At 36.3% G+C, this 25,644-nt stretch overlaps 1 protein-coding gene across 1 annotated transcript in view; it reads left to right on the top strand.

The window, feature by feature from the left end:
- The window catches only part of SLC25A21 (solute carrier family 25 member 21), a gene marked incomplete at both ends in the record, with an annotated part of 229,143 nt that overhangs the window by 185,256 nt on the left and 18,243 nt on the right, over nt 1-25,644 (top strand). The window contains 2 exon segments of the mRNA XM_079537463.1: nt 20,146-20,212; nt 24,918-24,977. Of these exon segments, the coding sequence (XP_079393589.1) occupies nt 20,146-20,212; nt 24,918-24,977 (127 nt within the window).

The following is a 25,644-nucleotide window of genomic DNA, read 5'->3' as shown; positions in this document are numbered from 1 at the left end:
TTCTAAAAATCATGAGAATTGTATAAAGTTTGAATTCAGATAAAATTGTTTAGGCAATAACTGAAATGTATAGGCCAGGCATTATCTGTTATACTATTTTTCCTAACCATTTGTTTTCTAGAAACTGTAATACTTTTCATTTATGAAAGATCTTGTTTTTAATCTTAGAGTTTTGGTTGTCTCAGCAAATGTTGTAGAAAACAGTGATGAAGTATTGGGAAGTACTGGAAAGCTACAATGTGAATTGCTTATAATAAAGCTACTTTGGAGAGGTTGAGAGGTAAACAATACCTCCCACTCTTTTCCCTGCAAAATAGAAGGTGCTTATCTTCTTAACTGTAAGAGAAATAGGAGTCTCTCTCTGAGGAATGGTTGTGAACCATGGGTCATAAATGAAAGGAGCTGTTTCCCGTGGAGCCACATACACAGCAGTAAAAGCTGGGACATTAAAGCTTCTGTAGACACAGTGAGTGTTCACTCTGCAGAGTGAATCTGAGCTTTGCAGTATCACATGCTGAGAAGCTTTTAATATGCTTCACCATTTCTGCTCATGAAACCTAGCTCTATGCTTGTGTCAAAAAACTTGAGTCTGGGGAATTTCATCAACCTGTTTCTCAGTCAGCATTGCAATACCTGGAGTATTGTACCTGGATATATGTACCTGGAGTTACAGCACCTTCATATATACAGCATCTTGAATTAGATATTGCATCCTCACTTCTATCTCCAGCATTCCCAGCGTACCTCGGAGAACTGGCCATTGTAAAACTCAAGTGTGTGACAAAACATGTATACCCAAAGCTGCAGAGAGCAATTGTGATTAGAAATCAGGCAGGATGTGTTGCTGCAGATCTGCTTTGAGAGACTATGGCGTGTTATTTTCTCATTATATGTTATATATATATATAACATTTATTATGTTGTCCCATTAAGTGTTTCAATGTTGAATTAGGTTCTCTTTGACCCAGTGAGGTATTTTAAGCCTGTAGTTGTTGAATCACATCACAAGGCGAGTCTTTAAGTGCTGAGGCTTGGGGTGCTGAGAGTGTACTCTTGAGTAGTGTAGGACATGAGAGGGGGAAGGTCCTGCAAACCAAGCTGGCAGAACTGCAGGAGATGGCAGTGGGAACTGCTTCAGCAGGGGAGGCATTTACAGCCTCTGAAGAGTAATTTCTGTTTTTGCTGGGAAAGAAAACACACTGTAAAAGCAGATCTGCGCTGCAGGGATAGCACTGACTGTAGAAGTAGAGAGCAGGGCCTCTTGCCAAGTTTTTGTAGACATCATTGCTGAGGCAGTGCAGCAGCATCTCTGCTTATTTTGTTAGCATATGCATGCAGCTTGGCATGGTTTTCAAAGGATACAGGGCTTTAGTTCCTGCATTAGCATCCCCTGGGACAGGGCCAGCTCTTGTACAGCATAATGGGTACAGTCCACCAATGTTCAACTTGACCCTATTTCATCAGAGTTTCATCTGCTGTAGTATCTCTGCTGAGATGCATAGTTGAGGTCTACAAAACTGTTAAGTTAACATTTTATTGTTCTGAAAAAGAGGAAGAGCTTCCCTGAAATTGGGCTCAGAGGCATATGTTTTGAAGTCTCTTAGGCATCAAGCAGTAAATTGGAATTCAAGAAAGCTATTTGAGACAATTTCTGTTTCCTGTTTTTTTCTTATTTGACCTGGCTTATGGAGAACAATTAAATTTGAAACAGGCATTTAATACTGATACAATCTACTTGCAAGTGCTTTTTGGAACAATTTTATCTTTCTTTTACAGTAACTTGCTTGGTATTTATGCTTGTGTTTTATTATTGGAAAAAGGATTTGAGACACTCCTGATAAGAATATGATCATTGGTGTTTTGAGTACTCACAGGAAAAACATTCAATTAATTGGGAGAAAAGAGAATTAAAAAATTTGAACTTTTCTTTAATTGATTATTTATGCATTTTTTCACTAGACGCTGACCACAATCTTTTTTTCAAAAGTATTTTGTTCTGAGATTTATTTACTTAGCTGCAGGATTTCCTTAGGCATCTAGATTTTGAACCAGATATTTAACTTTGCCCTTGTATTGCCGGTAATGATTACATCGGTCACTGAAGGATAGCTAAAATGTTAAGTCAGCGCTACTGAGAGAGAGAGAAAGAAAGAGTATTTGCGTGAGTGAACAAGGTTGTTGCTAGTTCCTGTCAAAAGAGGAATTGTGTGCAAAAGGCAAATCCTCAGAGATGACAACAAATGAGTGCTGAGTATTCACCAGCTTTCCAAACTGACAATAGAAGTACTTCAGATAGAATCTGATATTTATAAATATTTCATTCAGTTACTAACTACACCAAAACAAAATTTTGATTCATAATTTAATGTATATCTTTATTTTAAAATGCAGCCTACATTGTTCTTCATGATCTAGTACTGTAATGTTATGACATAACCACAGTGACATTTCTTTTACTGGAGGAATGTATATTTTACTGTAAAGAAATCAACTATTATTGCTTACAGATTTACAAACTGCATGTTCTTGTGATTAGTCATTCTTAAACAAGGTGCTGTGAACAGACACCAAAAGTATATCCAATAGATACGGCTTCTTTTTACAGACCAAACATTCTTTCTGAAATCCCAGAAAAGGAAGATCCCTTTGAAAATTCCCAGTAATCTAGGAGTAAACCACTGTAAATCTCACAGTTTTCAATGTCTGGAATAGAAAGAGTCCTGAGGTCACACCTGAAACAGAAATTTGGAGAGTAACATATTGCATTACTACCTGAGTCATTAGGCCAGCTGTGTTTATGTATATTGTGCAATTAAAATTTGGTGATCCTTTCCCTGATAGCAATGGAGTATGCTGTACTCTGAATTCATGAGTCACATAGAAAAAAAAAAATCCACTCTTTGGCCATTATCCAAATATGACAATGACAAGTACATGAGCAAGTGGTGATTTGTCTTGCTCAGTCCCTGGAAGACTCCTTTTTTTGAGTTCTCTTATTTACAAAGTAATAGAATGTTGGGCAATAATCAAGCATAGAGAGCTGATGGTATTAATATAGCACTGATGGACTGGAAACCAGATGGTCTGTCAGATAATGAAGTATTATCTGGCAAGAGATTGTTCCTGAAAGCCAACATCCTCACCTATTTAGCACTCTGGAATGTCAACATATCAGTTACCACGTTCATGAGGTGGTATGTGTTGTACTTTAGAAGCCATCCCTAAAAGAAGCTTTTAAATTCAAAATTACTGCCTGATGAGAGGGTAAATGTGCCATTATTGCAACACAGCTGGATGAGTATAATATACAGCAACATGTAAGCCTTACATTAAAAAATTGAATTCAAGAAGATGACAGAATAGCTACATCCTGATTTCTGCCTAACCAAAGCCATAGTTCCATGAATATTTTAAACCAGCTCTGCCTCCAGAAGAAGCAAGCACTTGTTATGTGCCCAGACCTGTATGCTCTTGATTTTGTGTCTTTCTTCATGCATTTCTGCACCTGTCTGTGGGCCATGAATTGGTTTACTGAGTGGGGCAAACACTTTCCAGAAATTATTTATGTAATGAGTATTAAACATTATAGCACCAAAAAAGCAAAAGAAAAGAAGCCTTTTTTGTTGATTTATATTACTTTGGTAAATTATTTTCAAGGTTTTGTAATCAAATAACGCTAGCAAAGATAGTAAAGTGATTCTCCTTTCAAACAGTCGTTATCAGACATCTTCAGAATATATATTACATATGTTGACATATCTAAGCTATCTTCTTTCTGTCCAGTATTAGCATATACTACTTTTTCTCCGTCAGGTGAACAAATGGCTTCCTAGTCATGATTACAGAAAATGCCTTGTGAAAGTAATAACTGTCTACAATACCTGGAGTTTAAGAGCTGGTGATCAGTTTGAGTGGTCATGAAGGCAGTGGAAATGGCTTGTTGAATTCAAGCTCAAGTTGTGAAATACAGTCTTACTGATAACACACTTAGCAATTCTCTGGCATCTTCTCTTTAGTAAGCCAGTCTATCTTGTTGATTTTCTTAATTTTGCATTCTACTTGATGTCATAATCCTACCACAGTGGCTAGGGAATACCTCCACATCCTAGGCCAAGTCTCCACAAGCCATCCGCTTGCCTCCAGTAGCTCTGGCTACTCTTAAGCTCTGTTTTCACCCACATTTAACATAAACTAACTACTTAGAAGAAGAAATAATCTCTTTACCAGTTGCTCTCTTGGCTACACACTGTCCCTTCCTTTCATCTGGCAAAAAAGTCTGTGCCCTTACATGATGCAGCTGAAAGGGAGATCCTCTCTACCTTTTGTTTGTTGTTTTCTTGTTCTTGTTTTTTATGCCGATGTGAAAACAAGCCCAGACATTTTTCCACAATACAGAATGGAACTTCAGATGGGCTAAAGTAGATTTGTGGTATCACCAGGCCCTGCTATCTCGGCAGGGTGAATTTTCTCTCTGCCAAACAGATGACAGAATTCAGAATTTCACTGATGTGAAACTAATACTCTCACATTTGCTGAAATATTATCAGTTATAGCCTTTCTTTTCCCAAGCTTGGTTTGGGATTGCTTCAAAGCCATTGTTATCTCTGGAATCAAATGTATAATTCAACCCAGCCTTTCTGAATCAAGAAAGAGAACAGTAATTAAGAAAAGGAAGAGTTTGGGTTAAATAAAAACAAAGAAGTCACATACAGAAAGCAGAAGTTAAAATATGCATTAAAATGCATCAATATTGTGATATTTTCTTGGTGAACATTTAATGAAAGTGGTAAATGATTCAATTTATACAATTGCTGTTTTGCTGGATTAGCAAATTGGATGTAGAATTGCACCCAATTACACGGTCACCATGCAACTATGTCTTTTTACATAGCCGAATACAAAATAGTTCGTGGAGGAATCAGAATTCATATTACATTTGTTATATCAAAAACATAAAAAGCATTTTCTTGGGTAGTATAAGCACCAAAAGAATTAATAGTTACAAATAATTGCTTTAGCATGAGCTTACAGTGCATTGTAGCAAAAATGATCATACAATCCTAAGACAAAAAGAAGAGAAATGCCGAGTGCAGCTTTGGTAAGACAACTCAAAGTTCTGAATACTGAATTAAATCATTGCTTCAAAGAAAATGTAGAGATACTAAGTTAAATGATGCTTAATTTATTTAACACTTCAAAGAAAATAGATGCTGAAGAAATTTGAGAGAACCAGAGAACTGCTTTAGGAGTACAATACATCTTGTGTCACACAATTCAAGGGTTACATTTTTCTAGTAATAAAAGAGAATATTGAGAAGTTACTTGATAACTATACATAGGCATATTTTTCACCTAAGGAAAACGTTTTCTGACACCACTGAATTCAAGCTTTTTCAACATTGCTCAGCATAAACAGTACCTGGGAACCTGAAATTAGGCAAATTCAGCCTTCAAATATTTTCTCTGAATTTATTAAAAGCACCAGACCAATCAGATAGAGGAATTTTTGTTGGAGGGCTGTTACTTGATCTTTGCAATTTAAAATACTATTTATTGTACTAGTATTTAATGTACTTTCTAGGTGAAGGCATGTACTATTAAAGTGATAGATCCTGATGGGTTCTTTCTTAGTTTGTCCTCCAGTTTCCCAGCTCATCTCCCTTCCTGAATGAAGCTTTGTGAACAAGAATTCTTGCATTTCCCTGAACCTGCCATAAACTTGCAGGTTTGCATTATAGTAATGATAGCACTTACATCATGCTTCAGAGCTTCAGCAAGTCACTGTCAGGGATCAAGAGGGATTATTTTTCTTAATGCACAATTGACTAGATGCAAGATAGAGAGGATTTTTTTTTTCCTTTCTTTTAAGGAAGATTGGACACAGATGATGATGAGATAGTACAGATTTGTCCTTTGAGGTGAAAAGGAAATCCTTTAGAGGAGGATGGTTTGTTTCTGAAGATCAGTCTCACCTATTTACTATTTGGGGTTGAGGAAGGAATTTCTGAATTTCTACCTCAGTTTGGCAGGGGATATCATAACTTTCCTGTTCCAGGCACCCTTTCCTGCTCTTTCTGTCTGTTTTCTACATTCCACCTAGTCTGCTGCCTAGATTCCCTATATTGAAGATCAGTGTCATCTTTAATCTGCATGAGAACAAATATAGCACAGTGAAAAGTCTTTCAGCCAGGCCAGACAGAATTTCAAGCCATAAATGTTCAGTGTTACTCATCCATCATGGCTCTGCCATTTCAGCTTCTTTTACTATCAGCCTATCATCTCCACAAATTTTTGTTTCTTTTGGAAGTAAATTTCCATTTCAGAAGACTTTCACTATTTCTAGTCACCTTGCATTTCCTTTTTCGAACTCTTCTTCAATGATCTTGTATAAAGTGTGGTCATAACATTTAGCATGACAAAAAACATTAGCACAACAAAAACACTAATTAGCACAAATTACTGTGAAAGACTATGATACACATATAGAAACAAGAATCTGGGAAAAGCTGTGTTAGGAACATGTAGGCATTTTTTAAATCAGGTTCATTGGTGAGATGAACTTGCCCTATAACAAGCAATTACTGTATGCAGACATTAAATGTGTTCTAAATCTTCCTGACCATGTATTCAGTCACAGATTCTCCCTCCTATGGTAGTCATCCTTATGTTTTCCCACACTGCTCTAACTGCACATATACATTCTCCGGTTTTTCACTCCTTGTACTTATTATTGCTCCTCATCATCTTTATCGTAGTTATCACTACGAATAATCCTTCTGGTGTACTGCATCTTTATTTTCCTTTTGTAAAATCACTCTCAAAGTCCCGTTTGAGGCTAGAAGAACTCTGTAGGCTAAGATACTGTAACTCTAGCCTTACTGCCTTTGGTATCTTTACTTAAGAATTTAGAGTTGAATTCAGGTTAGGATTTAGGCTGAAATTTAGATGAGGTTCTACCCCCTCCAATGATTCACCCTGAGCAATCCAAGTATGTGCAGCAAGAGCCACCTGACTCAGCCAATGACAATTTTACTTTAGTCATCTGGTGGCTTAGTCGGTGGTGTGTTGTGCTCCTGGAAAGAGAGCTGGTGCTAGGATCCTCTTTTTCTTTTCTGTTTCCTTTTTCTTTTTCTTTTCCATTTCCTTTTCCTTTTCCAAGGGAAATAATTGCATCAAGTCCATGCAGTTGTAATATCTGATTTATACCTAACTAGTTGGCAGGAATACTTCAGTGTCTGAGGAGTAAAAACTGTTTCTTCCAGCACACTCACTCTCACAGACCTTTCTTCATAACACATAATAGTCCATCATTTTAAAGTGCACAATATTTTGTCATTTTAACTGCATAATATACATAAAAAATGACTGATATTTAGATTATGTTATAATGCCATTAAAAGAACATTAACGAAAAAGTTTAGTACACAAATGTTGGATGCATGGCAATGCTCCAATTTTTAATTTTTATTTTTTACCTTCGAAGAAATTATTATTATGCCTGGTATTCATTGAGAGAATCTGTTGTTAAGTTTCTCCTCTTATTCTCTTCAGCTCTTGTAGCCTATGATTTATTTACAGTACTCAACATTCCCTGTGGCAGTGGGCCGGTTTCACATTGAATCAGTCCTCCTACTTACAAGAAAATGTTTCCAAATGCTGTGTGTTCTGAAAACATGAAGGCTGAAGCTCTGGTTCTTTCTTTAATAACTGATGAAAATAAAATGTTATTGATTAGAGTCTCTGTGCTTTTACTTGATTTGGACATATCTCACAAAACTTTTTAAAAAAAAATGCCAGAAGATAATCCATTATGGGTGGGTGATTTCCCGGAGATTTCACTGACATGCGAAATGTTCAAAAACGTTCTACACACCTCACAATTCTGTATGTGTAGAACTGTGTGCAACTACAGATGTTTCCACTGCCACAGAATTCACTAAGAACTGCCAGGGAATTTGGCCCAGATGTGCTATAGAATTACAATGACTCTGGTAATAGTGAAACCGTAGGCAGCAAACACCAGATGTCCAGTAAAATGGTTAACACTGAGATCCAAGGCATCGTCACAAACAAGTATGGAGTGAATAAACTGAAAATGTGCAATAATACTTCATTATTCATCAACTCTAATCTGAATTTATGCGTTTGACTTGTTGTGATGCAATACTGCTCCAGTATAACATCCTGTAGAAAGGCTGCATTTCAGAGGCTTAAATAATTTTTTTAAAAGAATTAATTAGATAGGTACATCCATTAAACTTAATCCAAGGCTGCGTTTTTCTCCTTACCTCCTTTCTCTTCTTATTTTGCTTGAAAAGTGATTCTGCCTGTGTGCGTGCCTGTGATGGCTTGCCCACAGAAAGGATAAAGGAATTGCTGCTAGTGCCAACTACTTGTGTAGTTCTGCTTTAGTTCAAATGGTAGCAGGCTCAAGCTGCAGTACCAGGGCTCTGTACACTGCTACATCCTGCATCTGTCTGTATGTGGAGCGACTTTTCTTGCAAAGTACAGGTATTCATTACATTATGAGGCACCGGTTTATGCTTTGCGGTTTCTGAGGGGTCCACATGCAGGGCAGACCCCAGAGACGGCAGAAAGCATCATATTTCTCTTTCCACTCTCATTTGATTATTTATGATTTCTTATATCCTCAAGTGTAAGTTTTACACATCCATTATCAGAACAGACATTTAGCCATTTTTCAAGTATCTCTAAACAAAACAAAACAAAAAGTGTCTATTATAAATTCTGAATCAAAATGTGCAATGTTTCTCATGTGAGCCTGTTTGTTAGTGATGTATATATGTATATACATATTTATATATTTGTACATATGAGGCAATAGACATATGTGAGCATTTGTACGTCAAATTCATTGAAGTATTTTTGCTCAATCACGGAATCACAGAATCACAGAATTGTAGGGGTTGGAAGGGACCTCCAGAGATCATCGAGTCCAACCCCCCTGCCAAAGCAGGTTCCCTACACCAGGTCGCACAGGTAGGCATCCAGGCAGGTCTTGAACATCTCCAGAGAAGGAGACTCCACCACCTCCCTGGGCAGCCTGTTCCAGTGCTCCGTCACCCTCACTGTAAAGAAGTTCTTGCACATGTTTGTGCGGAACTTCCTGTGCTGCAGTTTCCAGCCGTTTCCCCTTGTCCTGTCTCCACTCACCACTGAAAACAGTCTGGCCTCGCCATTCTGCCCCCCACACCTTAGATATTTGTAGACCTGGATCAAGGCTTGAATGTAGCAGTTAATCTACTCTGCTTTGTCTCTGAATAACTTACAGTACCAAATGTCTTCATACATGGGCTTCATAGACAAAAACAGAAGAAAAACACAGAGGATTTGATTTCACTGAGAATTGAAGGGAAGAATCTCTGTTATTATCACTCACTTTTACACATGAAAATATAAAAACTTACTTAAAAGTGTGTTCATCCCAGGAGACAAAAATTATCCTGAACCAACCAGTGCACCATCGCACAAAGAAAGTTAGGTTGAGCTGCTTTCAGAATTACTGCTGCTCAGGAATTTATGACTTCTTTTTCTTCTTAGTCGCAGAGCTATTTAAATAATTTTCATCTGGTCTCGGGTGATGTCCTCGTGCGAATTTTCATAACCCAAAGGAGAACACAAGGCAGTTGTCAAGACTGGTGAATTTCTCTGCCTTTTTACTGCATTGCCAGTTTTACATGGTTTCAGTACAAAATCATAAATCGTGTAGTTCTTTCTTGCACTGCAAACATATTTCATTAAAGCGTACTGACACTTGAGGGCTTTTCAGTATTATTAACTTATAGTAAAGCATGGCCTGTAAAAGGATCTGCCATGTTGCATGTCAGTACTGCCAGTATTTCCACCTAGCGTTCCCTGTGGATCTCAAGAGCTCACGACCAATTCAACACCTGTTCCTCCAGCACCAGTTGCAGCTGCAGCACAACCATTGCAGGCTGAGCTCCCTGCCCACCCTTGCCATGCAAATCTGCTCAGAGCAGACTCTTTCTTCTTCAACAGCAGTTTGCCAGGTGCAGGTTCACAATGAAGCTGCAGTTACAATTGCTTCTTGCTCCCTTAAAACAAGATAAATATGTCTTCTTGTGTCCTTTCTGGCTTTACTGTGTGGAGGAATGGTTTTCATATGTTTCTAAATTAACTCTCTTTAATACCAGGTGGTAGTTTGTTCATGGCTACTGAACTGTTGTCTCTATTCACTTTGTAATGATCTCTGATGATGGTGAGCTGGGAAGAAGTGTGGTTGCAATTTGCAGTTACACTTGCAAACTGTGATCACTGCAAGCCACATTGCTGCTGAAGGGCAGTGGTAGTCACCAGCTGATGCAGCTGAGTCCTAAGCACTCAGGGCTGATTGTGGAACAAGCCCAATAGCATGCTGGTGTGCTGCGCAAGAAAAAAGATTTCTCTTTGGGAATTCAGAGAAAAATAGATCTAAAAGAAAAATGTTTGATCCAAACTTATTTACTTTCTAGGTATTGTTGGTTGTAAAGGTATCACTATTTTAAGTCATAAAATGCTGAAAAATTTTACTAAACTAATCTCACTGTGTGCTCTTAAATAGCTTGTGTTACATTTACTTGGATTGCTGTGTGAAACTTGTTCATCTGTAAAGTGAAATACTTTGCATGCTTTTAAAAGTAATTTAGGAGATAGGGTTGGTTTGTTTTGTTTATTCAATGCCAAAGTGGCAAAATTTCTTTTCTGCAGAAGGGTTCAAGTTGAGGAGGGTACTGGATCAGAGGAGTATATTGAGAAAAAGAAAACATTTCAAAAGAGATGTTCAAGTTTAACCTGCTGAGGCAGGTATGCTGTTCAGAGAACAAGATGCAAGTTTTTTTTAAAAAATAAATAATTCGGTAGAAACTGCCATATCACTGAGACACAATGAAACACCGTTGCTTTCTTTATTTAATAAAGTGTTGATTTCGTTATAGACAGCTATGCAGATGAAGAGACTACTGGCAAGTAGGGCATGGCTATAGAAAACATAAATATACAGCTAAAAAATAAATAGCAATAATATTAATTAGGACAGCTGCTTCTACTCAACTCCTTCCTTCACACATTTGTCTTCCTATAGATTTGATCTCAGAAGGTGTTTACATATCTCTACACCAAAGCCTTGTAGCAGTTTTTTCATCAGTAACTACACTGAGGGAAAGAGCTTGTCTAAAGCCTTGCAAAATCTTTCCTGATATTCAGCATTCAGCTTTGGCTGAATTTCTACGGTAACTCTTCGCTAAGACTTCAGCATTTCTCAGTCACTTAACCTTACCTTTTCCCTCTGAGAAGTTGCGTGTGAAGTTTGGTCACCTCTCCAGACAAAGTAACAGTGTGACACTTTGGTGCTTTACCTTAATATTTGCCTGAGAAGCACCAGAGGAGTGCCTACACAGCATAGGAGGTATTGGAAGTGGAATAAGTTTGGAAGCATTACCTCACATGATCTGGAAAGAGAGCTTTCACAGTCAGAATGTATTGTGCTAAAAAGTGAAAATGTTTGTTTCTATTAACTGTCAACTCTGTTTGTTTTTAGATTGGGATAAAGTTAAGGAAAAGCTATTAATCCCTGTGGTATTTTTAGGGCATTTGCACACGGTGCTTGAATAACTGGAGATTGTTTTTGGGTGCAGTTCCAGCATCCATGGCAGTCAGTGTGGAACAGAGGCCTTCATGTGGCAATTTTCTTAGAAGCATAACATGGGCAGGAGCGAAAGCTTGAGACTGTCACTACGTGATCAGTGCTCCAAATACCACATGCTTTGCTCTTGGTGCGTACAGGACTGTTGCACTATGCTGGTGCACCTATCAGTGGTATTCCTGTTACAAAGTCATGAATCTTTTATGATTTCCTGCTAGAAACATTGTGAAGTGAGTAACAAAAATACACAGAAGGTCAAGGTGTTAAAAGATGGAATCAAATTATTTGTTATACACAAGTTTGTGTATTTTTGATGATACCTTTTTCTTATTAACACTAAAAACTGCTGCTTTGAGGTCTTTTAAGAAACAGGAAAAATATATGTGCCTTTTAGTTTGTTAAAAACACTGTAAAATTATTACTGGCCTAGTTATACCTTTAAATTCAGAAAATCAATATGTTTATGAATCCAAATTATTCCAGACAAAATTTTGCACCTGCAGTAATTGTTGCCTGCTGTTCAATTTATTTAAGTATTTACATCACTGATTGCATCTGAAAATTAAAAACATCTAAGTAACCTAAATTACAAGCACAAATAATTGCAGGTGCAAAAGCCATGCACAGACAAAATGATCTCTGAAAGTTGGTCTTCCAAATTTCATTGGAAGTTATTCAGTGTATCATGAACCTAGAGTCCTCCTGGGAGAGTCACTAATCTATATAATGACACTGAAAGCCTCTTGACTCTCATATTTATCTCACAGATGGGAAAGAATACATGTATTCAGATAACTCCCTAGAGATTGCACATGTGGATTTTGAAGAGTATAACTTATTCTAGTGAAGGCTAACATTAACTTGCAATCAAAAATTTCCTTCCTGAGCCACATTCTTTCTGATGAAATTAAAATGATGTATTTTTGTTAAGTCACTACTGATCTAAGTAGGACAAACTCCCAGGGCAAGTACAGAAAATTTTGCTAATCTCATGAATTTTCCTTTAATGAGTCATAGCATCAGTTTAACACAGACAAATGCTGTCAGCCTCTTCCAGAAAATTCACCTAGTTATCCTTTCTATGTTTTTATTAGTGTTAAAAATGGATTTCTAAGTATGGTGCTAGAAAAGCCAATTTTTTAACTTGATTCAAAACTGAAAATGAATCATTTTCTTGCATTCTTTAGCTTCAATAGATATAGGTGTGGAGCTGCTTTAAGGCAGTGACTGCTTCCTGTCGTACCAGTTATGGCAGTGCTGTTAGCAAAAGAGGGGGGGGGGGGGGGGAGTTAAATTCTCTTCTAGTGTTTGAACAACTAAAACTTCTACTGAACAAATGAAGCATTCTGCCAGTTCTGACAATCCAAAATACAATGAAGAATTTTTCTGTTTCAGAAGCTCTAGGCAAAGCTGTTTTGGCATGTCTGTAGCTTATTCCAACTGCAAACAAAGGGGCAGTTACAGCGAAAGTCTTTTGGAAAAGAAAATGCTGTCAGTTTTAAGAAATAAGACATGTAGAGCCATTCTGCAGCCCAGCGATTTTGTAAGAGAATAGAGCAGCTGACAGAGATAATGCTTCCATTTGCGCCAATTTCAACAGGAATTGCATCAAACAGACAAAATTGGTATTTCATTCATTGGTGATGGGGGGCAGAATGCAAAAAAAGTGGTAAGAAAGAAGAGGAAAGGCAATACCAAGCCCCATGGGGTGTGCTTTGCTGCTCCTCCTGCAGAGACGAGCAGCACTTTTTGCAGCTGGCAGTCACAGCCAACATTATCCCATATGGCCCAAATCCTCCCTTAGTAGGGGAGGTCATTCTAGCTTTCCAGCCCTGGTACTTGCATTGTGCTCTCCCCAACTAAACATTTCAGAAGGAGGCCCTCAGCTCACTGCCAGAGGCTGCTGGGTGGTGGTTGCACCATCTGAGTACTCTGCCTAAAGGCATGGTGGGTCATGGCACAGCCTGATGACAGTCACCCTTTTAATTAAGCACACAATTAATTGTTCTATCTGATTTTAGTACTCACATTTTTAAAAATCTGGCTTACTTTAAGTGAATCTGTTACTCAGGCAGGACATGGTAAAAATGTCCCTCTTACTTAAATGACACTCATCTTCCAAACAGAAAGTCAGAACAAGATATTCTTTTTTTTTATGCATGGAGAACTATTGAGGCTATGTTGTCCATTACAGTGCAGGGCTCTCGCTTCTACTTCCTAGATGCTTTTTGCTAGCTGCTTAGGTATAGTGAAACACAAAGAGAATACAGGAATAAGTTTTAGAGAGTAGAATCATTTGAATAGTGAAAAATTCTAACAAAGATCCCTTTTTTTACTCCCACTTTTTGCTGCCATAGACACAAGAAGGTTTCATCTTTCCCCCTCTTGAGGGATTTACATGTAAGTGTGTCCTGTAGCTCATTTAGGTTCAGCGCAGACCAGAAAGCCAAAAATTACCAAGGATTTTGACCAAGGGATTGAGAGGTGATTAAAACTCATGAAAGAAGGACTCATTTCTCAGTAAGAATAACAAAGACACATGGATGATGCATCATAATAACTTCATAATCTGACCCACATGCAGTAAATATGGGGATGACTGTCATTTTAAATAAGTGAAGTAGGTTGATGCTGATTATTAATCCATTTCTTGGCCTGTCTGATTGTTTCTGAGCCAATTCCTCCACTTCTTAGTATTTTTCTGAAGTATCTTAAGAGCACCTTTCACTGAAAGTCTCTTCCTTTTTTAGCCAGTTACTTTTCAGACCATTACCTTAATTTATTTGGGAGATTTCTTTCCTGAGACAGTCTGCTTCTAGTATTCTTGTAGCTGGACTTTTGGTATTCTAATACATAGTACAGTGTTTCTTCAGCCCCATGATAAAATATAATTCTGTACTACTTCTAATTGCTGGGAAGAAATTATATTTTCCATTAATTCCTATGTGTTGTAACAAATAATAGTTTAGATAAATGAGAGCTCAGTGAAAAAAAAATAATGAAGTATGCTATAAAAACAAGTTCCTAGTATTTGGTGCTTGTGGCTAAAATGGCAGGTATCTGTGTAGGCAGAGAATAGATACAAAGCAATATTTGCATAATAAAAGTTCGGAAGCTAACTCGGCTAAGTGTGTCATTACTAGCTTTCTCTGAAGTTCCTGTAGTGTCATGTGCTTAACATCTGCAGTAGAATAATATACTTCACAAGAAAAAAGATTTTCGGATGGTAACAAAGTGTTGAAACTTGGTTTTCTATGAATGTTCCTAACCTTTAATATATTTTCAAGCATGCCCAGCTCCTTGCCTGTTCCTGCTGAAGGACATCCAGATTTCCCTATGGGATGCCCCTTCAGCTGGGCAAATGGTTGTAGGCACGGTTATTTGGGTGAACTGCATGTGTGACTATTGGCTGGTGGGTTGCTACTCTCAAAATAAATGGCTAAATTTTTCTTCCCTTTTTCTCAGCAGGAAGTACTAATTTGCATCTGTCTTCACTAAACACTTGCTAGTTTTCCTGAGACTTCTGGGAATTCAAAATCTTTGAAATCTCCGGCTTGGTCAACATAGAGATTACCTCACACTAGTGCATATATTAAAGGCATATTGCTCCAATTTCAAATGTTTTACCGTCTGATAGTAATAAGTTCACAATATGCTACATACCATGAAATAAAAAAATATCTTTTCCCTGGTGTAAAAAAATTTAAGTAAATTTTGTTACATTCAGATATGTATTCTTTCTCTCTTTTTGAAGAATAGCCACTCTTCTGCCAAGTATGTCTTTAGAATTCCTTCTCTTTGTTGAAAGAAAAATCCTTGTAAAAACAGAAAGTTGCACATTCCATTTAGTATAAGTGACATGATCATGAAACCCAGGTCTTTTATTTATACTTGGGATAATATAGAGGTAATGAAAGTAGTATTGGACCTAAGAGGTATTTTGTTTCAATTATAAAACAGTATGGGTAAGAAACTTCAATTTGACAGCAATATAAGAAAAGCAATATTGTGTTCATGCCTTCAATCAGCTTTATTAGATCCTTAAAGAGAAAATTATGTGAAAGAGAGAAAGAAAACAACAAACTAAGCAAGATCACAATTTCAGCATATTTTGGAGAAAATAACTGATTTGGGTTAGTTGTCTTGCCAGGATGAATGACTCAAGGCTTCCAAAGAAGAAATGGAAACCAGAAGGATAGCTAAAGCCTAAAAGAACAAATTGAGAATATATGATTGACTGTAATGTTTCAAAATCAACTTCTGCAAAGACAAGTTTGGGCTGTGGCCCAGAATGCAATTGAATGGTGGTGTTCATTTAGACCATTATTGCTGAAACAAAATAAGATGTAGCTGTGGCTGTGTTTCTGTTAGAGATTTACTTGTTCTTTCCAATGTTTCTAGCTAGGAATATGATGTCACACCCTCTCTCCTATCACAAGCTGCAGTGATTGCTGCTGTTCCACAGTTTTTCTGAACACTGGTTTTCTGAAGAGAGTTCTGAGTCCAAGTGATAACATCTTTCAAATGTGAAATGTCATCACTGTTCATTAGTTTACTTTGAAAAATTTTGTACACTGTGTGCAAGTAGGCTAATTCGTTGTTATTGACCAAAGAGAAAAGAAGTATAACATTTTCATGTGTGGATGCATTTTCTTGCTGGCATGGGAGCCATTTAAGTTTCTGCTATCATCATGCTGGTGTTTAAAAATAACTAAATAGCTCATTCTACAAAGATTTCAAATAATGAAATCTTTAATGAGCATGATTTGTAAAGCATTATTTGAAAAATGTGGTGGCAGCTGCTCAACTCGTCTGAGGAACAGAAGAGTCTCTGCTTCATGCAAAAATGTATTCAGTTGATAAGAGATGGTGATGAGATGGGACTATTTTAGTTTCTCCTTCCCCTCATTCACTTCATCTCAATAACTGTGCTTCCTAACCTTTTTTTTTTTTTTTTTTTTTTTATGCTTCTATTTCAAACAAGGAAAAAGAAACCAAACAAACCACATTTTGTAATTAAATACTGAGCTAGTTCTTACCATGTTTACTGAATTACATATTGCCTATATGTATGTATCCTCAAAGTTTTCATGTGTTTTTAGACTTCTTAATATGTTCCATAGGAACAGATCTTAACTCCTTCCTCTCTGTTTTTGTGTGGTAAAATTTCCCTCCACAAAAGAAAAGACGATTAAAACAGTGAAGCCCACTTGTAGGGACATGAATATAGCTGCTGATCTCTGCAGATTTTCCTTGCTCACAGTAGAGGTTCTTCAAGGAGAAAGCCATCAGTGTTGGCCTTATAGCAGATTGGTTTCACATAATGTGCCCAGGACAGCTGTCCTGTTGAGAACTTTAAACCAGGAAAAACAGGTGAGTTTATCAGCAGCCTTGTCACTGAGCAATAGACGGGGCTGACAAAGGGCATGGGTAGTGGGAACCTAAGGGAACACACCATCAACAGCTCAGCTGTCACCATAAGCTGTCACCTCAAGCAGATTCAAGCATTTGCATTTAAGCAAATAAATGCCTGAAGCAAGAAAAGCATTTGGAGGACTATTGCCAGCAGGTGAAGGCAGGTGATCCTTCTCTTGTGATCAGCTGTGATGAAGCCTTGAGTGCTGTGCTGAGTTCTGAGCTCCTCCATACAAGACTTGTATGGCATGCTTGGGCATACTGGAGAAAGTCCAGCCACAAAAATGAGTACGTGACTGAAACATCTCTTCTATGGAAGAAAAGCTGGGAGAACTGGAACTGTTCAGCCTGGAAAGAGAAGGCTTAAGGGGCTCTTATCAACGTGTATAAATATGTGAATAGAAGGTGCAAAGAGGATGAGGCCAGGCTCCTGTCAGTGGTGCCCAGTGACAGGACAAGAGGCTACGGGCACAAACAAGAGTACCAAAGGTGTGATCTGTACATCAGGAAGCACTTTTGTATTTTGTGTTATGAGAAGGACTGAACAGGGTAACCAGAGACATTGTGAGGTCTGTCTCCTTAGAGGTATTTGTAGCCTGACTGGTCACAGTTCTGAGCACCCTAGTCTGTGTGCCCCTGGTAGAGGAGGGGTTGAAGCAGATGGACTTGGAAGTCCCTGCCAGCCTCAACCATTCTGTGATTCAGGAGTAATGGATAATTGCTTTTAGTATGTTCAGTTTCACTCTAGACTCACTCTAGAGTTTTCGAACAGCCCACAGCTTGGCCTACTGATCGTCTGAATAGCTGATATTTCAATATTGAAATGTGGCAGAATTTTGGATTTCTTTTTAGAAACAATTTTTTTGGTCTACCAATATTGCTGAGATTGTGAATGTGTTGCTCACTTTAGATTATCCTTCCCTCTATAATTTCTCTGAAGAGTTTTCCTGATATTTTCAGAGCCCACTGGAATGTTATGTAACTTATATTTTCAATAGCTACATATATTTTAACATGCACGAAGGCTACACTGAAAAAGCAACCTGAACCGCTGTGTAAGTCCAGGTAATGCTGTTGTGGGAATTAGAGCTAAAAGAGTTATCTCTCAATTTATACATATTTTTGTAATGAGAAAATCTGGATAAAGTTTAGGTCTCACTTCTCATCAGTTAGAACTACACCTGTGAGTAGAGCAGCGGAGCATGTTCCATTTTCAATTTCCAATCATGATGGAGTACTAGAAATTCCAAATGTGATGCCTGTTGTAAATACACTTACAGTGTTTTAGATTGAACTGTAAGGAAGAAGGTGTTTATAGGAATTTGTGTTCTTTTTTGCTGATCCTTCTTGGACCTTGATTTCAGTTTGAACTCATGTTAAACTATGCAAATCACATGCATAAAGTTGTTCCATGTTTCAATAGCTTGCTGAATCAGCAAGAGTATACTCTGAATATATATAAACTGTTGAAAGCTAAGACTGTAGCCACTCTATTTATACCTATATTGTTTTACCAATATCTATGGTTATGTATGTCTATATATCTGTTTATATCTATATCTGTAGAGCAATACATACAGGTATAGATATATGTTTGTGTATCTGTATTTTTTTATGTTCCTAAACTGAGACTTGGAGGAAATTCAAACATCTGACTCCTCCAATGAATTCCTGAAATCTCTTACCTAGGAACGTTCAGTGTTTTGTCATGAAACCATCAATGTATAAAATGATCAAAGTTTCTTTTCATAGTAGACTGGAATCTATATCTTGCTCACTTCAGAGGAGCTATAAGTGATATTCCCACTCTGGAAACTCTTCAAAACCTAAATATTTTATTTACATTGGAGTGGCTTAGTAACAGAACTTCAAAGAAATGTTAGGAGGGTGAAAAAGATGATATAGCATTTGTAGCTTTTTACAGTTGGATGAGGACTGTAAATTTAATTGTTTTTCTTTGATGTGCATAGGATAGCTATAGGAGGTTCTGTTGTGATTACCGTTTTACACCCTGCAAAAGTATCCCGCATAATGGGCAGTTTTATAAAGATGAATCACCTTTAAACATTTCTAAATGCGATTTCTTCTGTAGACTGTTTCCCTCTTACAGTCTTGAAAGAAGCATAAGATATCTGAAGATGGATAAGTGTTAAGATATACTCTTGTTGGCTGACAAGGTAGCTTTTTGCGGATTGCAAAGCACTACCTCTGTAATGTGGAGGCCTAGCAGACACAAACTATGTCTACTTTTACATCAGTTGGGGATTCTGAGAACTATCTGATGTATTCCCAAGATCCAACCTTGTATAGTAAGTGGAACTCAGACTGCCTTTAAATACCTAAATTATATATATATATAAAATTTAGGTAATGCAAAGTATCACAGTAGATCGACACTTGGCTTCATATGAACTCCAGAAGACTACATCTATTGTAAATCCCATGACCATTTATGGGGCCAGGCTTAGAGAAGGGCAAAGACCTGAATGAGTACAGTAGCAAGACATTGCTACTTTTTTTTTTTTTTTTTTTTTTAGTTTTTTTCCAAGATGAAATCCATGTATTCTGTCTCTGTGAATACCTAACTTGTATTGAAAAATGAATTGCCCCAAAAAGTTATTTCATGTATTTTCAAGCATGTAAAAAACAAAATTTTAAAAGGTGCCTTAACCTAGTGTCTGAAATGAGCATGCAGATTTTGATATGTAGTTTGCTGAAATCAAGCTTTTTTTCAAATTTATATTTTGTTACTTCAATTTTAAATATCATTATTGCTACATCAAAAAAACAAATATAGTGAAATCTTCTTTTAAATATAATTTCTTGTCTACTCAGGAAAATTTGACTGAATTTTTACTTCTTAATTGCTGACTTTTGATTGTCTTTTCACCAGCACATAATAAAATAGGTAATACATTAATTAGTAAAGCAAAGAAAAAGCATTACTATTATATGTTTGTATGTTTGGAAAGGTTAATTGCTTTGCCTGAAAGGGAAAATTGAATTGGCAATATGGCAATGATCTGCTGTTTATCCATACAAAAAATGTTTTTTTTTTTCTTCAATAGATTGCTTGGTTTCTACAAAGGAATACTCCCTCCCATCTTGGCTGAGACGCCTAAAAGGGCAGTGAAGGTAAAAAATATAAATCAACATGCTTTTCCCTTTAAAAACATAAGCAAGAAGAAGGGCAGCTCTAATATACTGTGTTTCTTCCACACTGATTGACATTTGATTCTTAACATTCTTTGGCATGTTGATCTTCTGATTTTTAGAAGGAGTAAACTTTTCTGTTGAATAAAAACTCTACTTGACTAAGAAGTGTAGGATAATGCTTTTAAAAGTTAGGATATTTTTTATCTGTGAATATAATGTTACTGAAAAACAAATTGTGATTAGTTTATATAAGCAAAGTTTATAATAAAATACTAGGTCAGATTTTAGCTTCACAATTACCTCTGCTTTAAACTTTAATTGGAAACACCTAACAATTTACAGAGCAGCTAATACTCTAATGGCTTAATAAATGAACACAAGAAAAATTAAGGAAGCCACTCCTAGTATTTACTAAGAAACTTGAAGTAGTGTATCTGTAGGTTTTAAGTGCTGCCTGAGATTTTTCATATACTTCAAAGAACAGCCTTGTCTATAATGTTGCTTTTTTCCAGATCGAATATATATGTGGGTACAACTTCCTATCATGCAAGGAATGTTTTACTCCAGCTCTTGAAATGGATGCTAGCCTATAACAGTGTATTCAGTGTCAAATGTTGATCTGATTTCCTTTTACTATCCCCTATGTAAATTTGTAGATCATTGTTTTAGTACCACTCCTATGCAAAATATATCATTACACCAAATTTTGTTCAGTTATACCATACAATCCCTTTTATCAAAACGTACTTTAAAAAATCACCTCATCTTACAGTTCTAAATCTATCAAAGAATCCATTTTGTCTTTCAGTTCACAACTTTGAAGTCTTCTATAGTTGTGTCAAGTATGTTTGAAAGCAGTTACCATACAGAACATCTTGATTTTCCTTTCTTTCTTCTTTTGTTTCATTCTAAAAAACTGCACCTGGTCCTGAGCCTTAGCCTGCCATTCATCATTCACGTTCCAATTCCTTTATAGAGGAAGAATATTAGAATTAAGTGCCAGGATATGACCTTGTAATAGGAGTTCTGCTAATGTTATCTTCCTGTTTGCATTAACATTTTAGATGCAAATGATGTCATCTATCTCAAAATTATTTGATACTCAACTAAGCAAACTAAAGTTCAGTTTAATGACAAAGTGGCAGTGAAGAAAAATGGATGATATTTAAAAGCTTCCTAATAACTTGTTTTCTTCAGACTGATGTTTTGGCTGTCTCTCTATTTCATTGACTTGAAGTTCATCTGATCATGCATTTCAGATTTCAGCATATACTTAACTAAAATACAAACCCAATTTTGATTTCTCTCCTACCAGCCTGAGTCATTCAAAAATGAGAAATCACTTTCTCTTAGTCCTGTGGCTTAGTCTCCACAATATTAAATATAGTTATAAAATATAAAATTGGGAGAAATCTCTGTGGGTCATCTGGTGACCTATTACCCAAAACATTTCTGACTTCATAGCTAGAGCCTTGTGTAGTTGAGTTCTCAAAATTTTCCAGGATGAAGACTGCAGCCTGTCTGTCTTCTTGCTTCAGTGCTCAATTGCTCTCACTGTAAAGAATTTTACCTTATATTCTGTCCAAATTTTCTCTGTTGCAGCTTTACATCTTGCTTCTTTTTTGTTGTTGTTGTTGTTGTTGTTGTTGTGAACTTCTGAGAACAGTCTGAGTGTCTTCTCTTTAACCTTTCTCTAGACAGTATAAGGCAGGAAGTAGATCCCCTCAGCCTTCATAACTTCAGGATAAACAAACTCAGTTGTCTCAGCCTCCTTTTGTACATCATAAGCTTCTTATATATTTTTACTACCTGCTACTTAGTGAGATGCTTTCTACATATTTTTTGGGCATCAATGTGAGGGCCCAGTATGGTTTCTGAAACTTTGAGAAACAGGTCTAAATGCTAAATGTGCCTCTAAATTAAATCATTGATTTCTTAATTCTTTGCACTATTCCTATAAACTTTTTGCTGTTCCAAGGACACCAACATGGCATTAAGTTATCCTGAGATAGCAGCTCTGTTCTACACTGGAAGAATAGGACAGTACAGTGATGTATTTGTAAGATCTTGGATCCTGAAGCTGTTTAATGTCAGATGTTATCTGCCAGTCCAATTTCTAACATTCAAATAGAGTTTGAATCTATGCTTTGGCCCAAAGAGAATTAGGCTTGGCTTAATTTCTCTTCTCTTAATTTCCACTAAGCTTGTTTGGATATAAATGTAAAACACTAATGGAAACTCACTGCTTCCTTTGGCTCACTCTCCACCTTGTATTCCTCTGAAGGTATTAAATGTTTCAACAGGCCCAAATATGTCCCTTGCCCATTGCCAAACTGGCTAGGGTCATGAAGATCTGTGTCAATGCCTATGTGTTTGAGGTCATAGAAAGCACAAAAGATAGAGAGACAATTTTTCTGCCTTGATTTGGGTTTGTAATGAACTTTTTTGAAAACTTCTAGGTAAGGTGTCTTTTATATCTCATAAAAGTGTATAGAGCATGAGCTAGGCAGATTTTGTACTAAGAAGAAATTTAATTTTGCTGTTGATTTAATTTTTCTACTGAAATATATTTACCTGAAATGATTATTTGCTAAAAAATATAAAGTTGCTAAAACAAAGTTATATAGCCACAGTTATTCAGCTTTCATGTTGCGTCAAAGATGCAGGTTCAATTTAGGCAAGTAGATTCTCATATCTGTCTTGCTATTTCTTTTTATTCTTTCTCTTTATCTCCCTTCCCAAGAAGGAAAATAGGTATTTCTGTAAGATGAAAAGTCTAAGTTTATAAATTTATGTTAGATTGAACTCAGAGGGAAGAAGTGATGATGCCGATAGAACGGTTAACAGATGAACTTTTGGGGCAATCTATATTGTTCATGCATTCCCAGACATCTTGTTTCGAGCATGTATTTTTACCTCAGTGTTATTGAGACATCTGGTAAGTACTTTGACTATTTTCTGTGAATTAAAGTGTATCTTTGCCAGATGGACAATATTGGTTATTATGTACACAAAAGCATGCATTAAATACGTTTATGGTGGAATTTTTTTTTTTTTTTTTTTTTTTTGCACAAGGCTATTAACTTAATACAACTGTAGAGAGAAAGACAAATTGCTCTTTTTTTAAAAGCAACTTGGGTAGATATAGATAATATAAATCCATATCATATAGCTGGATACTTTTAGCAAAACTGTATGCATTCTAGCTACTCTATTATATCCGGAAACATTTAGATTGGGTTTTACTGGTATGTATTTATTTTCTTTCAAAAATGATATGAAACATAGTTACTATTAAGTAGTTATTCTATTTATGACTGTAGGAAGTGATTGATTTTTGAGGTAAAAATTTTAAGACCAAAAAATTGCTATCAATGTATTTCTGCCTTTATTACAACCATTTTACAGATCTGTGACACTATGGAAAGCATTAAGGAATACCAGAAATTCCATTAAAGGTTAGGAGGGCAGCAATGAGTAGGAAGATGCTGGAGAGTGAATAAAGCAAACTTTTATTGCAGTAAGGACTGAATTTAGTTCTGAGAAGTAACTCATCCTACAACTGACACTTTCTCAAAGATTTCTTTTTAACTATAAGTAAAATGATATCTTCAGTTATCCAATAAGACAGACCTAAGAAAATCTTCTATCTTTTCTGATTGTTGTCAAAGCCATCCAATGATTTTAAATGTATTTGCAGGATGTTTGCAAAATGGATGTTAGATCTGTACACTATTTGGATTGCAGTTGTAATCAAGGCTCTGTTTATAGGGCCTTTTCTGCAAAACATTGTAATCCTTTTTGATAATAAAAAAAATGTATATCCACTGGCTAGAGTATTCAGTCCTTCAGTTTCAGTTTTTAAAATCTTAATTTTATGTTACAGAAGTGTAATACATTTCCTACTTTTGTAAATATGGTGTTATTATTAATACTGTATCTCTGCTGTACTCAGTGAGATCTTAGCATCTTTTTAGAGTAAGCAGGTCTTAACTGAAGACCATTGGTGCAGGTGAAAAAAGGTTCTCATTTCTTTCTTGAAGTTCAAACACAAAACAGCATAGCATGTTAAACTCATCCTGTAAGGAACTTCAGACGATCAGAACTTCTGAGCACCATTGCCGCTGACTGACACTTGTTTATAAAGAACAAGAACTATAAAAAATGTGTCTCTTGAAAATGAGAAACTATAATAACCTACTCAATTTCCATCTTAAAAATGTACAATTACATCTTTCTGTTGGGAAGTAGACCAATGTATGAGAAATATGAAGGTGATTGCTATATTCTACATTAAATACGAGGGCGATTTCTTGTGGGATGTAGTATCTGCTACTACATTTAAACTAGTATAAGAAAATTAGATGATAGAGGAAAAACAATAAACTGAAAACAAAAACTGTGTTTTAAGTGAACTCTTATATGAAATAATAATTGTATTTATGCTGATGTTGTGCATATTATACTTCAGGTTTGAAGCCTAGTTATCTTCATTTGGACATTAAACGCTGATAGAGTGAGCATGAAACTCATTGAAAAATGAAAAGTAGCTTGTGTTTATTTTTCAGCTCTCCATGTGGCTACTTTAGATGTGAGGTAGTGAAATACTGTAGCTTGATTTACTAACTTGCGTAATTAACTCATAATTTTTTCCATGCAATTTCAGTCTAACTTCTCTTTATAGTTTTTCACCTTTGAACAATACAAGAAGCTACTAGGATATTCATCTTTACCTCCAGGACTGGTATGTATGATAACACTTCATGTTCTATTTTCATACATATATATTGAACAACCCCATCTGTTTCCTTCCATATTGGAAGCCCAAATTTTAAGGGGTACACAAAATGTTTTTATACGAAATGTGGCTAGCATGTGTTGTCTGCCTGCTCATATATAGGGCTTAATTCTACTATGGTATCTTTTAGAATAAGATAATTTTATATTACTACTTTCTATAAATGACAGTTAATGCATATTTTTCACAATAATGGCATGACAACTATATGAAAGAACGGATATATTTCTGGACATGCTACATAGGTTAGGGTAGTGAAAAATTCCTAATACCAACTGCCTTAAAATTTGCAGGAAAATCTTGAGAAAATTGCCCATAAAAAACAAACACATCATTGCTGACCAAAAGCCGCTCCAATTCATACAGCAGGTAAAACAGCAATCAGCCATCCCAATGTTCTTGCACATTTTTGGTGCATTTTTGATTACCATAGAGGCATTTTTGCTTCTGAGGTAGGCATGATAGAGAGAGAAAAAACAACTGAGAGAGATTCTGGCCAAAGCTATGCAGAATGTCCAGAGGTGCCTCCACATAATTCTTTCTGAGATAAAAATGACTGTCAAAAGAGGGATGCATTATATATATAATGCATCATATATAGCATTATATTCTT

Source organism: Tetrao urogallus, assembly GCF_951394365.1.
Source record: "Tetrao urogallus genome assembly, chromosome: 6".
Classification (NCBI taxonomy): Eukaryota; Metazoa; Chordata; class Aves; order Galliformes; family Phasianidae; genus Tetrao; species Tetrao urogallus.
Note: the sequence above shows the minus strand (reverse complement) of the source record. Positions and strands in the feature narration are given on the sequence as shown.